General features: G+C 38.9%; 2 protein-coding genes across 3 annotated transcripts; both read right to left on the bottom strand.

Moving 5' to 3' along the window:
• Positions 1–9: 9 nt before the first annotated feature.
• Positions 10–9,918, bottom strand: vcp (valosin containing protein). The gene is made up of 17 exons (XM_027028717.3): positions 9,769–9,918; positions 8,011–8,122; positions 7,728–7,900; positions 7,428–7,570; positions 7,125–7,255; positions 6,526–6,657; positions 6,339–6,441; positions 6,093–6,226; positions 5,701–5,836; positions 4,464–4,576; positions 3,025–3,189; positions 2,737–2,859; positions 2,423–2,635; positions 1,586–1,894; positions 1,198–1,353; positions 904–1,058; positions 10–596 (listed from the first exon to the last, which is right to left on the bottom strand). Exons 1-17 carry the CDS (start codon positions 9,783–9,785, stop codon positions 491–493), a joined length of 2,421 nt encoding a protein of 806 aa, XP_026884518.1. The 5' UTR covers positions 9,786–9,918; the 3' UTR covers positions 10–490.
• A 361-nt stretch (positions 9,919–10,279) lies between these two features.
• On the bottom strand, positions 10,280–15,760 carry fancg (FA complementation group G). 2 transcript variants are annotated; one of them, XM_035529527.2, is made up of 14 exons: positions 15,543–15,760; positions 15,323–15,404; positions 15,117–15,242; positions 14,779–14,969; positions 13,283–13,418; positions 13,050–13,180; positions 12,777–12,923; positions 12,453–12,613; positions 12,164–12,230; positions 11,525–11,865; positions 11,401–11,441; positions 10,984–11,151; positions 10,638–10,752; positions 10,280–10,546 (listed from the first exon to the last, which is right to left on the bottom strand). In XM_035529527.2, the coding sequence occupies exons 1-14, from the start codon at positions 15,609–15,611 to the stop codon at positions 10,435–10,437; spliced, it is 1,887 nt and encodes a 628-aa protein (XP_035385420.1). In that variant the 5' UTR covers positions 15,612–15,760; the 3' UTR covers positions 10,280–10,434. The 2 variants fall into 2 exon arrangements, 1 of the variants encoding a protein (XP_035385420.1); XR_014123758.1 differs by lacking the exon at positions 11,401–11,441 and having other exon boundaries at positions 10,526–10,546.
• Between the last annotated feature and the right edge of the window lie 220 nt (positions 15,761–15,980).

Below are 15,980 nucleotides of genomic sequence, written 5' to 3'. Positions count from 1 at the left end.
GACACAAAGTGAAGTTGGGCCCATTTTTTAAACTTTATTTTATATTTTTTTTTTTTACATTTTTCAAACTTGTAATACATTATATGCTACATTCATAAAAAATGATGCAATTAGCAATATTTTTTTCATTTTCTTTTTTATTCTTTCAACAGGCTAGCATTAAATCCCACCACTAAAGCTGCTTGTCAAGGTTGTGAAAAGTTAAGAATGAAGCCACTCTACTGTGTATTTATTCACTTAAATGTGCCCCCAACCACTTTACATCAAAATCAAATGCTCTGCAAGAGGCATCCTTTCACAAACTGGAGCAAAATACAAGCAGCTACATGCTTTTCTCCAACAGGGGGAGGAAAGGGGATATAATAAAAAGAAAGGAAAAAAAGGAAAAACAAACATCAAAAGCACAGAGTCCTAAAAATGTGGAATTTTCATTGGTTGAATTTTTTGTACATGGTGGCCTGTATTGGGTAGATCATCCACGTAGTCACATTTATCCATAAAGGTCGTCATCATTGTCCTCATTGAAGACGTTTCCTCCACTGCCACCAGCAGAGCCCTGGCTTGGTCCACTTCCTCCTTGGTTACTGGAGGGGAATCTAGAAGTTGGAGGTTCAATGGTCAAGTTACCAAAATCAGTGCATCCAAAGACAGTGCCCTTTGTAGTCAGCAGTTGATAAAATTTTAATGACGTGGCAGAAGCATTATCAGAATTCAGCTGATGACATTTAGAGCAGGGCGGCCGATGACGCAGGAGTTTTCTTCCACAAGTAATCAAATTAATAAAATAATTGGCCGAAGTTGATGCTAACCAGGTGACTGATTAGTCAAAATCACTAATCCTGGCATACAGCCCACAATGCACACATCCAAAAACCTCTGACTTTTGCCTCATTAAAGCTTTACCTGAAGCTTCCAAAGCCTCTGCTTTGCTGCAGGGTCTGTGCAAACATCTCATATTTGCGGATGTCATTGTCACTGACGGAGCGGCGGGCAAAACGCATTGCCTCCTCAAAGTGGTCCTTCCTGATCTCAGGCACAGGGTCATCCTCCTCCACCTCCTAAACACAATGAGGTAAACCACAAGAAATGTCATTTCAATCTGCTGTTCCAACAAAGAACAACACACCCAAGAGGTAAAAGTCCAACAAAAGTGCTGCACCCGAGACAACAAAACACAAAGACAAAAAAGCAACCCACCATTGCTGAGGGGTTGGTCTGCCTCTCGCGTTCCCTCCTAATCTCGTTCTCAATGGACTCACGGATAGCTAGTTTACAGGCCCTCTGGCAAATCTCGGTCAAGTCAGCCCCAGAAAAACCATTGGTCATCTTGGCCAGGAAGTCTAGGTCCACATCCTTAAATGAGAAAGCAAAATGTATTTATTTATTTCTGTTTATTATTTCACTACAATGAAGAATGAAAAATAGTAACTTGCAGGAAAAACTGGAAGAAAAAAAAAATGTATACATCAAAAGCATCCTGTTTAACCTGGTTGTTAAAAACAGCCCAGTCAACCAATGCAGAAAAAGTGCCAACAATTACTAAAAAGGCTCAGGCAAATAATTATGGGCTTCTGATTAAACTTACCTTTGCAATAGGGGATTTCCTGAGGTTGGCCTTCAGGATAGCCATACGAGACTTCTCGTCTGGCAGTGGGATGTAGATGAGTTGGTCCAAACGGCCAGGCCGGAGAATCGCGGGGTCAATAATATCTGGCCTATTGGTGGCGCCAATGATGAAGACATTCTTCTTGCTGGACATGCCATCCATCTCGGTAAGGATCTGGTTGATGACACGGTCAGCGGCTCCACCCCCATCACCAACACTCCCACCACGGGCCTTGGCGATAGAGTCCAACTCATCGAAGAAGAGCACACAGGGAGCAGCTTGACGTGCCTGGAAGAAAATGCACCAATTTCACCACACCAATTTCTCCATCATCTTGATTTTAAATTACTTAAAATGACCAAGGTTTATGGTTAAAATGTTTTTGCTAAAATTATCCTTTAGCTAAAAGGCCAATTAAGGAACAAAGATAAAAACACTCATTATTGCGAAATTAAGGATTTGCAGGACCCCGACATGGCTGTACATTACATCTGATTGCACAGCCACTTAACGAATTATGGTTTTTAACTTGAATATTGGTTTTGTATTAATTTATTAGCTTGTTACAAATATTTACTAATGGTCTTACTGTGCAAGCTTTCTGACTAGGTTTTAAGGCACCCAGCCACTTCAGCTAGACCACTGGCCAGAGTGTTTGGTTTTCATGACAACATGCAAAACTGCACAAATTTCACACTACTGCAGAGTCTATCCTACTGATTCATAAGACAAATAGCAATTCATAATACACAACAAAGCATGAAAGTAACATCTGCAATATGTAACAATTACATTATAGATACATGTTTCTCTTACCTTATCAAAAATCTCACGGACATTGGCCTCAGACTCTCCAAACCACATGGTGAGCAGTTCTGGGCCTTTGATAGAGATGAAGTTGGCCTGGCACTCATTGGCAATGGCCTTGGCCAGGAGAGTTTTACCACACCCTGGTGGTCCATAGAAGAGCACACCCTTAGATGGGGTCATGCCAAACTTCAGGAATTTGTCTGGATGCTCCACTGGGTACTACAAGGTACAAGAGCGTTCACATCAAAACAAAGAATATATAGGACAGAAGGTTTGATGGCAGCTTAAAAACCTTTGGATGGAGAAGTTAAGCTGCTTACCTGCACAAGCTCCTGCAGCTCCCTTTTGACATCATCAAGACCACCAATGTCCTCCCAGGTGATGTTGGGCACTTCAACCACAGTTTCACGTAGAGCAGAGGGGTTGCTCTGGCTTAAGGCCCACTGAAAAGCAACAGACAAGCTTTGCATATTTATAACAAAGCACAACTTTCCATCTTCTATTAAGACTTCCAACATTTCAACAAAATAGGGCCCATATATTAAGATGGTATTTTTTCAGACAACTTGATTACAATGCACATTTTGCAGTAAAGTTAACATTCATACCCTGAAGTCATCCATGGTGACAGCCAGGGAGTTCATGACCTCTGCATCGATTGTCTCATCCTCCAGGTCAATGAGGTCCATCTTCTTACGGATGGCCTGCAGCGCAGCCTCTGAGCACAGAGCTGCAAGATCAGCACCCACATGGCCATGGGTCTCATTGGCAACCTGAACAACACGAGAGATTGATTGTAAGATCCAAAGCCCAAGTCCCAATATTAACAGCAAGGCTTTATTTTCTTGTGAGAAAAAGGCTACCACCAAGTTCACTAAAGCATTTACTACATAGATCCATTTCTCTCCTTATATCAAGCCAGAGACTGTGTGACATGTTTAAACAAATTCACCTAAAACTGAATTATAAAAAAATGCAGCCATTTAAGAACTGATTTCACACATTTACTACGACTATTACAAAAAAAACCAAACAAAAAAAGAAACAAGCTTCACCAGTAGTTTGGATAACTAAATATCTTTGCACTGTAGACACTGTGATCCTGGTTCCTAGCATAAAGAAATCTAAATATGCAAAATAGGTCTACCTATTTTTTCACTAAAACTCTCTACATGCACGAATGTTTACCGGGCCAGTAAGGCTGCTTCGTGAAACAGCTGTTGTGACAAAAGCTCTAAATAAACCAATCAATAAATTTGACTGAGCTCTCAAGGAGAAAATCAAGATGAACAGTTTAAAAAATGCCTCAATATCTTATATAGCCCATTTCTAAGGTGCAGTGTTAGCAAACAGCAGCAAGGACATTTTGTTAGTTCCCAATTGAGGATCATTTCAAGATGTAGAAGACAAAGATACCACCATATCTGGATCACCCACAGAAACATAACCTGACCACCTGTGTCTGACAAGCAGCTCTATGATTTTTGTTTTTTAGGTTTTTTTGTCAGTGCAAGCAAAACCATCTGGTGCAGCTGGTTCATGTCTGCTGACATCACTATGGCTCTGAACAAGTATGATCACTCTACCCCCTTTTCATTCACTTAAAAAAAAAAAAGCCTCAAAAGTATTCATTTCCATGTCTAAACTGAAAGCATGCATCCGAGGCCATTCCCAAGAAGAGATTTTTCTACTTTGTGCCATCCTCTGGACCCTTTTGACAAGTTATCTTTCCATGAATGCATAAAAGCCACTAGACTTTAGGATTATTTCCAGAATTAGGGCTGCAGTTTCTTTTTCTCCATCCTTATCCTAATATCAGATCTTATATAGCTGATAAGTGGGTTGCAATATGCTAGTCACACAAGTCCCCAAATTTACTCAGGGGTGTGTTGCTGAATCACTTCACCTCACATGAAGTGTTCACCAATAATTATTTTTTAATTCTGTTTATAATATATAAAATAAATGCATTGTATATCAGAAATAATGTGCAAGAACACAGGATTTAATGTCCACATCATACGTGTGCATGCACATGCACACACACCTGCTCTAGATCCACATCGTCAGCCAGTTTCATGTTCTTGGTGTGAATCTGCAGGATCTCCAGTCTACCAGTTGCATCGGGAATACCGATGTCCACCTCTCTGTCAAAGCGTCCTGTAAACAGAAATTATGCTCTCTCAGCCACTGGTCTGAAAGTTAACATTTTACTCTGATTCTGCAGATTCTGATATTTAAAAAAACCTGACTGCAGTTGAGCAAGAGCACTGTGGCTTTTTCTAAACTAATGCGGGAATGCCTTCAGAATACAACTTGGAGAATTAACAGTTAATTTTTCCATATTGGAAAAATCTGAATAGCTAATTTATTATTATAATAATTCCAATTTAAAAGAGAGCTTACTAACATCAGAATACACCTGAAATCCAAATTACTCTTAAATTAGTAAGATGTCAATTGCAGTGTTTCTAAAAACCATGAAACACTGTTCTGCATTTCATGCTCTTGTTATAGACATGATATAATACTAAGAAAATAGTGAAAAGAAAATGTCATTTCTGCTTTTTGTTTTATTCTTTTGTTTAACTCAGTCAAATAATTATTCCAGTGCCCTTCAAACTCTCTATCCAAAGCCTGCTGATTACCATGCACAACAGCTTAAGATATTTCCCTATGCCTAAGAAGAATGGGAAAACCCACATATAACCCACTTATAAAGGAGGACTTATAGACAAAGACAATGTTCACAATGACTGCAGGTTCATAGAATGCCTTCATAAACTCTTCAGACAATTATTCCCCCCAGGGATTTTTACAGATGGAAGAATGCTGCTTGCTGTTATATGCATACATAGTGCTAAACCATTACTCCATTTTGGAAGAGAATAAATATACTCAATTAATTAAACAGCATCATGATTTCAACTTTAGTCATTCACTGCTCTTATATTTATGTCAGCTCTGCAACATATCTGAATATGATTGAGATTTGCCATTATTGAAACCTGCCTGTATGAGTTGACAGTTTAAATCTCACATCAGTTACCTTAATCATTCAATAATGTATGCTTAAACTAACCATAACATTGATGAACATAACTAACAGATTAAATTGACCCTTTAAATGTTCTTTAAAAAGACAAACTGGGGAAAAAAAATGCCCAGATCTCTTCTGGACAAAGACTATACGTCCACATTATTCAAGAGGTGCACCTCTGAACATATTCCTAAAAGATATGAAACACGATGTATAAAAGCTTTTAGTGGTCCAGTAATCTCACCAAATCGCCTTAGAGCTGGGTCAATGCTGTTGGGTCTGTTAGTGGCTGCCATGACGATGACGTGAGCCCTTTGCTTCAAGCCGTCCATCAGGGTGAGTAGCTGAGAGACGATGCGCCTCTCCACTTCTCCGTGTGTCTGAGGAGGCAGGCAAAGATCATCTTACTCCACCCCGCAGACTACCGTTACATAGTACAGAGCAAACCCCACAGCCCAACGAGAATGAAACTGATCCACTGGAAGGAAAAAACTCAACCTTTGAGCTATTAATGAATTTGTTGATACCCTATGTAACAAAGTTAAATTTACAAAAATCATGATGGTAAATTAGTCAAGGAAAACACATACACAGATAAGAACAAATGCAAAAGTAGTAACATTTGAATGAGCCCACCTTCTCTCTCTTGGGAGCGATAGCATCCAGTTCATCAATGAAGATGATGGCAGGGGCATTCTTCTCAGCTTCTTCAAAAGCCTTACGCAGGTTGCTCTCAGACTCACCAGCCAGTTTACTCATGATTTCCGGACCTGTAGAGTTCAGAATGTGAATTAACTAAAAATGTCACAAAATATCTCCACCTATAAAAGGAAAGGTTTTATAGATCAAAATGTTTCTTTTCTTTGGTTATTTTTGCCTCACCGTTGATGAGGAAAAAGAATGCTCCAGTTTCATTTGCAACAGCACGGGCAATGAGAGTTTTTCCAGTTCCAGGGGGACCATACAACAGAATGCCACGAGGCGGCTAATCAACAAATCAAAACACCATTAGCATCTATTAAGTCTGAGTTTAAAATTACTTAAATATCTTATAATACACTATCCTAACCTTCACACCAATGGCCTTAAAGAGTGCTGGATGCCTGAGTGGAAGCTCAACCATTTCTTTAATCTGGGCCAGCTGTTTCCGGACACCTCCGATATCGTCGTAGCCAACCTCATTCAGAGATTCCTCCTCATCCTATCACACCAATAGTATATTTAGGATTTCAACACAATTCCAAAGTTCAGATTTCAGCATGAACAACACTATCACATTGTCAAATATGTGGCTCAGTGTTTTATTAATATAGTCAGGTGAATTAAAGACCACAGATTAAGTACAAGTAATTATCACCATGCTCTGCATGATATGCTTAGCATTTTAACTGCTCTTCATACAAAAACAGTACCTCACCATTTAAAAAAATGAATACTTTTGGGGAAAAAGAAAGTTGTGTTTTTTTTTTGTTTTTAAGACCGAGGAAGAACCTCCCCATCTGCTTTTAAAGCCTTTAGTTAGCACGGGGAAATTAACACTTCAATTATGCGAGTAACTGTACTGCTGCTGTTTCCTACACTGCAAAGGCAGTAAGTTCAGCAATAACAGCTGGAGCACACCACATATTAAATGTTAAGTGTAAGAGTATGTTTGACTTCTACACATACCTCACGTTTGATAGGTTCCCCTTCGCAGTGAATGACCGTGTCTGGAGCCACTATGCAGTAAGGGCTGGGGTCAGTTTCCACCACCTTAAATTCCACAGCACGCATGCCTCCCCTCACAAGAAAGATATCACCTATGAAGAAAGATCAAGAACATTACCATCTCATCACTGAAACAAGGTCCCAAGTTATGTTGAGGACAAATAATAAACTTCATTAACAATAAAGTCAAAACAGAATGCACACCTAATACTTAACACTCTAGCCTTTTATATTCAAAGCTGAATTTGGATTTTGGATGTTTACCTTTGCGAATAGGCCTGTAAGCTTCAAGAAAGTATGGCTTGAGGTAAACCTCAAATAAATTGCCAGTGATCCCTTCCACCGTGTCATCAATGGGCAGAACGTGGATGCGTTTCCCATACTTCACATCTGGGCATGGCTGAATGCTAAAAACAAAAGTAAGCTCATTTTGTGTGTAGAAGTAAGGTTTTAAATCCTAGCACTTTTGTACATTTTCCATATACATGTAACAAAAATGTTTGGTCTCTTAAGATATACAATTAAAACTACTACAGTATGTTTAACAGGCACAGGCTGAGTTACCTGATGACATCACCAAGGCGTACCCTCAGGTTGTTGCGGACTACCCTGTTCATGCGCACCTTCTCATCAGAGCAGGTGTCATCGGACAGTACGATACAAACCGTCTCCCTCCTTTTTTTGCCCTTCAAAAGCACAGTGTCCCCCCTGAAAAGCTGAAGCTCATCCATCTTGGCCTGCAAGAATGACAGTTACAGCAAACATGTGGCTTGGATACGTAAAAAAAAAAAAGGTCAAGTAACAGAAGCATAAAGGTCCATAAAGATGCCCAGAGGCAAGGGCATACCTGAGAGAGGGAGACCACACTGTTATCTTCATTGATGGATTCATCAACAATCAACCTGTTAGGTCTGTTCTTTTGTTTCAAAATGGCAGTAGAAAGATCATCATTTTTGGATCTGTGTAAATATGGTAAATGAAAAAAATCTAATCAGAACTTGGCAACATTAAGTAACAAAGTTACACTTCGCCGAAAGCGAAATATCATTTTGAATACACTTTGTTCACATCGTTTGTTATTAACAAGTTCTTTAGAATGCACAAGCCTTGTGTTTACATATGTAAATAAGCATTGCTAAATCCACATGTGGCATAATCTGAGATGGGTTAAGAAAACATTTTTGCTCTAACGTTAGTATCTATCGTATTCTACAAAAGAACATAAAATCACTGACGTAGCACGTAGCTAGCTAGCAATATGTAACTTAGCTATCGCTATTTGCGTCGCAATCCATTAACCGCTAGCTAGTTGGTAGCTTTGGTGCTGGCAAAGGTGGAAAGAAAAAAAAAGAAGAGTACATTCAGTATGCTAAACTGGCTGTGAACATGACCATTTATCGTTTTACTGTATCACTACGATTAATAATTACATATTTCAGGACTACAGAGGCCCACACTGTCAACTAGCTAGGTTAACTACCTGGCTAACATGCATTCGAGCATAATTTAATGCTAAAAATATATACGCTGTATCCTAACAATATAAACACGTGATTATCCTACTTGGTAGGCGATACCTCAGTGAACGTTATACATTCAATAAATGTCAGCGCCTTTCAGTTACATTCCAGATTAGTAAACTGGGTAGTTAACCTACCTTGTCAGATGCCCGAATGACACAGCAAATGCTACATCAAGCGAATAAAGCAGCTAACAATAACGTGAGCTAGCGCGAGCTCTTCAGTCAGTAAAGTAGTCAAGAGTGACTTCTGTGAAACTGTTTAGGATATAACTACCATTTTGGCGAACTAGTGTGAACCGACATAAACACGCTCGTCTTTGATTAATTTAACCCAAAATTAGCTAATACCATAAGATGTAGCTATCCAACTTTCTTAACCAAAACACTGAAATGTCAGTCTGATCCTTGCCAACCTAGCGCTAGCTATCTAAAATCGGCAGGTAGGTTTGTGGGATGGTACAGGAGCTATCTTAGCTAACTAGCTAACCCAACTAACGTTAGTTAGCCAATATATGTGACTAAGCTAATATAGCCAACTAGCTAGCGTAAACGATCAAATTCGATTAATCGTCGTACTTAAATCAACCAAGGTGAACTGTTAGGTTATGTTCAACCTTTAGCTTGCTAGCAAGTTTGGAGATAGTCAAACAATGACTCCGAGGTTCGTATAAACATGCTTGATGCCGGTAGGCCAAAGCCTCCACCACAGAATGACTCAGTACGGTCTGTTGGCAGGACACATTAGCCTAACGCTAGCTAACCAGCAGCGTACTGACGAGGTAATACTTCCAATTACCGTGATTTCTCAGCTAGCTAGCTATGCTTATAGAGAAAATGGGAGCGCTAACATTAAAAACAAAAACAATAACTAACTTACATACGAAGTATAATTTGAGGCCTTGTAATAAATCGTCGCCAGTGTTAAACCCTCGCCATCACCAGGACAGCTAATGCTATCATACTGGAGCATAACCTGTTACCATAGCCAGCTAGCTTAGTGAAGTCGCTCACTTGGAAGTAAATATTTAGGTACATTTACATTTAGTCAAAATTGTACATGACAAATTGTTTCAATTTACTTACTCTCCGCCCGAAGCCATATTGCTTCCCCCGTGAAACAATATAAATAATATATGTAAGAGAAGCTTTCTTGACCGACGAACTCCAACCTTCACGATAGCACTTTTCCTCCGCACTGAATTTCAAAACGTCAGCTTAGCTTGCTAACATCATCTGCGGAAAACAATTAATACGCCCACTTACTCATGAGCCAATCAGACAAAACATCACTTATTCGTGAGCCAATCAGAGAAAGCATTCATAAGCCAACTTATGTATGCACCAATCAGAGAAAACATCACGAGGCTTTAGCCAATTGAAGAATACGTACGTACTACGAGACCGCGATATCACTGGGCCAAGTCAGTCCTCGATAGAGTATCAAGGCTATGGTCCAAGTATTTCCCCGTTTAAGGATCAAACGTCAGACCTCAAACAGGGTCAGGGTTAAGGAAGCCAAAATGTCCGCCGCTTAAAGATATCTGTATTAATTTTGATTAGCTGTGTGTGCATATAAGACAATCAGAAATAAACATATTTCATGAAATTGTTTTATTTTTTGTGTACATGTACATTCAGATGTGAGAATTGTGGGACATCCTAAAAATGGGGAAAAGGGGCAAGGTTCTTAAACAACAACAACAAAAGTATTATTATTATTAGCAGTAGTAGTAGTAGTATTGGATGCTTCTAGGCTGTTGTACCACAACTATGAATGAATGCCTCCATTTTCTTATGCAGGTTGCTGTGGCCATGATATTTTGCAACCTCCTGCCAGGCTTGCAGATACAAGGGTAGGTCTCTAAAACACAACCAAAGTAGTAGCACATTCTTTAAACACCATTAACCAACTGGCATCAAAAAACTTGGATTTGCAAACCCTATTAGCTTACACTGACGTAGATGAATCTGTACATTTTTTGATCTGTCTCCACATAGCTGCTGCTTCCTCCTTGCGATCTAGCCTCCACAAAATCTCAACCAACCACATTTCTGTGTTGCTACATCCTGGTAGCATGAGAACAAAGATATAAATTGGTTTACATCAACAAATTTGAGAATAGAACATTTTCCATTTGAACGCTAGATTAATTTAACACTTAAATGTAACATTTTAAATCCAATGATTTATTACATAATTGTTAATGAAAATGAAAGGGAAACATTGAACATTGAGTTGAACATCATGTAAGTATGGAGTGGAATAGTACGTTGCAATGGTGAAAGAAAAGGTCACACCTGGGGAGGTCTGAAGACTGAGCTGGAAATCTCTCAAGGCCCCCATTAGCTGGCCTCTCTCTACAAAACACAGGCCTCGGCCAGTGAGCGCCTGTCCCTTCAGAGTCTCCAGCATCACCATTTGATCGCTGAAGACTCCTTCCTCCTCTTGACCTTTCTCTGTACAGTCTGAAAGGCATAATTTATTAAGAGGACAAAGCAATAAATTAAATACGTTAATGTTTGACACATTCAGTAGAAATACCAGGAAAATGTGTAATCACTTAAGATGTGCAACTTTATATGTGTAAAATAGGTTAAAAAAGTAGCTAGAATAATTTGTTTGCACAATGAGGAAACTTTTATAATGAATCTCAGAATATGGATGTTTGACTCAAAATTATAAATGATGATCACAAGAGAATAAAAAAGGCTTACTTTTCTGTTTAAAACATACTTTCACTAGTTGATTGATAGCTCTGCAAACAAAAATCCAAAAGCTGAGAGCACTGAAATAAATGGTCTGCCAAATTGGCTCATTCAACACCACAAAATTCTGTACCTGGTAAAATTGGTTAGTGCCGCCTTTGTGTCTTTGAGCTGCAAATATGCCCAGCCTTGAAGGAAGTAAGCTGACCCAGACCAGAGGACACGGTCCAATGTCTCCTTTGTAGGATCAGGTTCCAAACTTCTAGCTGAAAGCTCTATGGGGGCAGTTAACTGGTGAGTTACCATGGGTGGCTCTAGAAATAATCTCTCAGGGATGAGGTCAGCAGTCTTGGCAATGACCTCTTCACAAATGGCAAGGCCATCCCAAAACCTTTTGGCTTTTAACATTGCAAATGCTGCTTCAAGGTAAATCATAGGAATTCTTGGAAAAGGTAGGCCATGCTCTGTGGATATCTGCATTGTGTAAACAAACAAAGATATGCAAGTTTGAGAGCTTTTCTTATAAACTCACTGGCCATTTTATTAGAAAGGAGTAGTTAGAACCTAAGGCCCATCTGTTGCCATGTATAGTTTATGATAGCCAACCTCTACCCCTTTATCCATGAACCACAGGGCCACGGTTGGCTGTTGATATTTTTGCATGAGTGTAAAACACCCAGTAAAACTGCTGCTTATAAAACTGCTTGATAAACTTGTACCAGCTCAACATGGCAACATTAATTTACAGAAATTAATTTTACAAGTAACTTACATGCAGAGTGGAGTGTGACTGTAAAGAAGCCAAAAGGTCAAGGTAGCACTCAGCACCTTCTGAATTCCTGATTGATATTAAAATACATTGGAGAATCAAAGGAAAAAACAATGATCTCTCATTATTCACAAAATATGAAATAGCAAATTAAAACATTTTAAAAAGGAAAAAAGTCTTTAAAAGTGGCCATCATAAAATCTTCATGCGAATGAAAAAGTAAATAGTTAGAGTTCATATAAACAACTATCTGGAAGACCCCTAATTTTGGTCTTGATGTTGGTACACTTGCCTGTCATTGAGAACACATGTATGTCCCAGGATGTGAAGTATGTGAACAGGAGAGGGTATTTGGCTAATAAAAGCCATCTGTTCACTACCAAGCAGCATATCCGGAGATATGAGGGGGACTGGTTCACTTAGTGAATTTCTCTCAGGGTGCAACAATGTAGCCTATAAACAGCATAAGTGCCAAAAAAAACCAAAACTGTACCATTTTTCTTACTGAATTTGGATGCAACAGAAAAGGGCAGATTCACTATACTGGGAAACAGAAGAACCTGAGAATTAAACAACACAGCTTTTCTGGAACATGGTCAGTATTAACTCAACTTACAGAGTGAAGCAGACGCAGAGCCTCTATTTCAGCATGACTGTTACCCAACTGTTTATACACCAGAGCGCTCTGATACAGTGCCCGCTGACAGCTGAAGTCCACCTCCAAGGCTAATCTGTAACACTGGAGGGCACTCTGGGGTCGTCCCTGAAAATACGCCACACAGTGGAAGCAGTACAGCATTTCCTCCAGAGTCCATAGGACAGACTGCATTGATACAGGGGTAGAGTACATGATATATGAGAAGAGTAAAAATTTCCCAGTACATCTTACCAGCTTAGCATAGCAAAGGCCCATGAGAGTGTGGACATGGGCCAAAAGAGCTCTGGGTGAAGACAGAGTCCCAGCTTCCTGAAAATCCTGTAGGGCCTCCGGGTAATTCCCAGTCTTCATCTTCTCCAGTCCTAAGGCAGAGATTCTATTTTTCTTTCTTAGTTGTAAGTACAGATCACCTTTTACAGGACTTTATATTTTCAGGACATCCACAAGGAGCTGAATCACGATACCTTTGGAGATAAAAGTGCAGATGTGCAAAAGGCCCTTGAGGTCCTCAGCTGCCATAGCAACCAGTAGAGAGGTGTCATCTTTTACTGAAAAGGTAAGGTTTCGGATCTCTGCAAGCAGATCCCCTGATGGTGTGATCTGTTTCGGTCAGAAGAAGAAAAAGTGTCAAATGTCACAGTAAGATAAACAAACTTAAAAAACATGATTGCCCAAGAAGAGGCTCATTAGCAAGAGTAATAACATTTATTATTTAGTCACACAATGACAATTTTGTGTTTTTTAACCTGTGTACTACACTTTATTTGAAATTAAATATTGATTATAAGGTTAAAATGCAAAAAGTCAGCTTTAATACCATAGTATTTACATTTAAAATGAATGAAAGATAAAAGAATTACAGTCCCACCCACAAACATATTTTTAGAGAACCATAAGTATGGATAATTGGCTGTTGAATTAGACAGTTAGCTGCTCAGAATGTGTTGCTGCTTTATAAGTTTATGGATAAGAGAGCTAACAAATGGTGTAGAGCTTATTCGACAAGTGGCAACTGCACCTGGAGTTTTCCTGTTGTTTCGCAAAATGATCAAGTACATGTCAGTGCTGGGAAGGCCATTATAAAGATTAAAAATCAGAACAAAACATAACCAAAACATAGATCTGTCAAAATCAATTGTTCATACATTGCAGTAAACTACAACACACTAGTGATCTTAATAATATCAAGTTACATCAGTATTTCAGGACTCAATCATGATATAAATTGTTGTACAAATTAAGAATACTAAACAAGATGTAGACATTGATGCATCAGAGACATAAGGAGAAGAAAAAATCAGCATCAGCTCAGAGTTACCACAGGATATACAATATATATATTAAAAAGCCTGCAGAAGACTAGCACAAGATGAGATGAAGATTAATCTGTGTCTCAGCAGAAAAAAGAAACAACCCATGATCCAAAGGACAACACCTCATTCTGTGTAACATGGTGGCAGGGACATGGGTGTCCCCCAGGAAATGCTCACTTGTTTTCATTGTTCATGGGGCTACTGATAGAAATTCATTCAGCTTTACCAAAATACCTAAATTCTGAGTGGAAGGGCCCTCACCTTGCACAAGGAAAATGATCATATACATACACCTAAAGAACCTTTGATGCTTTTCAGAACAAAGATCTGAAGTATTCTTTACAGGCCAATTCAATCACTGAGCATTTTCTGTTTTTTAACTGAAAAAAAAGACTGAGCCCATGAAACAAGCAAGAATGGAATATGGCTGAATTACAGACAGTTACAGGAGTACATTCCGGGTTCTTTAGTATTGAGCCAGAAATTAAGCCAATGTGCAATTACTTAGGGACTGACCTTACATACATAATTATTACACACTATCAGTTGCAACACACATTAGCATAATACGTGAGATCAAGTACATGATTGTTGATAAAACACCATAGTAATGGTAATCAAATGTACTGTTTAAAAATGTTTCTTACTTTGGGGTTAATCATCTGTAGCAGTTGAAGAATTCCTTCAAATTGACATTGTGAGAGCCAGATCGCCCACTGGATTAACAGAAGCTTGTGGATGCAGGTCTGATGTTCTTTACCATTAAAGGTCTTGAGCACAGTTTGCCATAATGTAACCTGATCAGAACAGTGCACCGGAAAACCAACAGCCTCTAATGCTACAGAGGACAAATTTAAATAAAAACAAACAAACAAACAAAACATAATAAAACAAATAATATAATAATAAAAAAACAGTACTCAGAAAATAAAACTGTGCAAAACATATGCACTTTAATTTCTACCAAGATTTAAAAAGCGTTTACCTCTTATTAGACAACAAGTAAGCCGGTCATTTACTTCGTTTGGTTTGGAGTTGGTCAGTGAAAATAAGAGGGTGTTGTATGAAACAGCGAATTCAAGCTCGACCTGTTGTCTGACGGCAGGCACACCTGTGAAGATACCGTCCACTTTTTTAGCTACCTAAAAAATTATATTTAACTTACTCTAAAGAAAAGTAAAAGTTTTTCACCTTGAATTTTCTGATGCAGTTTGAGGCATTGTGCATAACAGTGTTTTATGTCTTGAAGTTGCCCGCGAAGTTTTTCATTTTCCTAAAATAAATGTACCTTATTAGATGTGTAGCAGATTCATTTTCTCAGCTCACCTACCGCTGGTTATTAGTCAATGCAAAAGACATAAATTTAGCTAGCTAGCTAACTATCTCTAGCTACCTAGCTAGCTATAGCTACCTTCCACTTTTTAATGATGGTGTTACTCTCCTCAATCCATCTTTCAGCCAAACACGATGTAACAGACATATCTAGTTTTGACACGGGGTGGACTCGACATACATACGATCACAAACTGTAATAATAAAATACAACAAACATTACATAAAATTGTAGCAGAAAAATGTAATACAGAAAAGTGACTACTGCGAAACAGTTTTAGTTCCGGATTTGAATCTTCCCTCCTCGTCGTGTAAACATATGAAGTTGTCGCCACCTACTGTATTGGATGCGATGAACAAAAACATTGATAAAAGTCCTTTGGTTGTATTGTTGCAGACGGTTTTAATGGTTATTACATTTTTTGGACCAGGTAGACTATCACTCTCCTGTTAAACCAGTCTCCGAGTAGCCCATCACATATAAGAGAACATCTCAGAAAGAAAGTTTTACTGGCAA

Source organism: Electrophorus electricus, chromosome 5 (assembly GCF_041902795.1).
Source record: "Electrophorus electricus isolate QZ-2024a chromosome 5, ASM4190279v1, whole genome shotgun sequence".
NCBI lineage: Eukaryota > Metazoa > Chordata > Actinopteri > Gymnotiformes > Gymnotidae > Electrophorus > Electrophorus electricus.
The sequence above is the reverse complement of the archived record's forward strand: the minus strand, read 5'-3'. Positions and strand labels throughout refer to the sequence as shown.

Excerpts from the sequence above, each read along its gene's own strand:
- fancg (XM_035529527.2), bottom strand. The coding sequence starts at position 15,611 with ATGTCTGTTACATCGTGTTTGGCTGAAAGATGGATTGAGGAGAGTAAC. Across the intron at positions 14,970-15,116 it reads TACTTGTTGTCTAATAAGAG|CATTAGAGGCTGTTGGTTTT; the intron begins GTAAACGCTTTT and ends TGTCCTCTGTAG. Across the intron at positions 12,924-13,049 it reads GCCTTTGCTATGCTAAGCTG|GGACGACCCCAGAGTGCCCT; the intron begins GTAAGATGTACT and ends GCGTATTTTCAG.
- vcp (XM_027028717.3), bottom strand. Across the intron at positions 7,571-7,727 it reads CGCCTTGGTGATGTCATCAG|CATTCAGCCATGCCCAGATG; the intron begins GTAACTCAGCCT and ends TTTTGTTTTTAG. Across the intron at positions 1,895-2,422 it reads TCCGTGAGATTTTTGATAAG|GCACGTCAAGCTGCTCCCTG; the intron begins GTAAGAGAAACA and ends ATTTTCTTCCAG.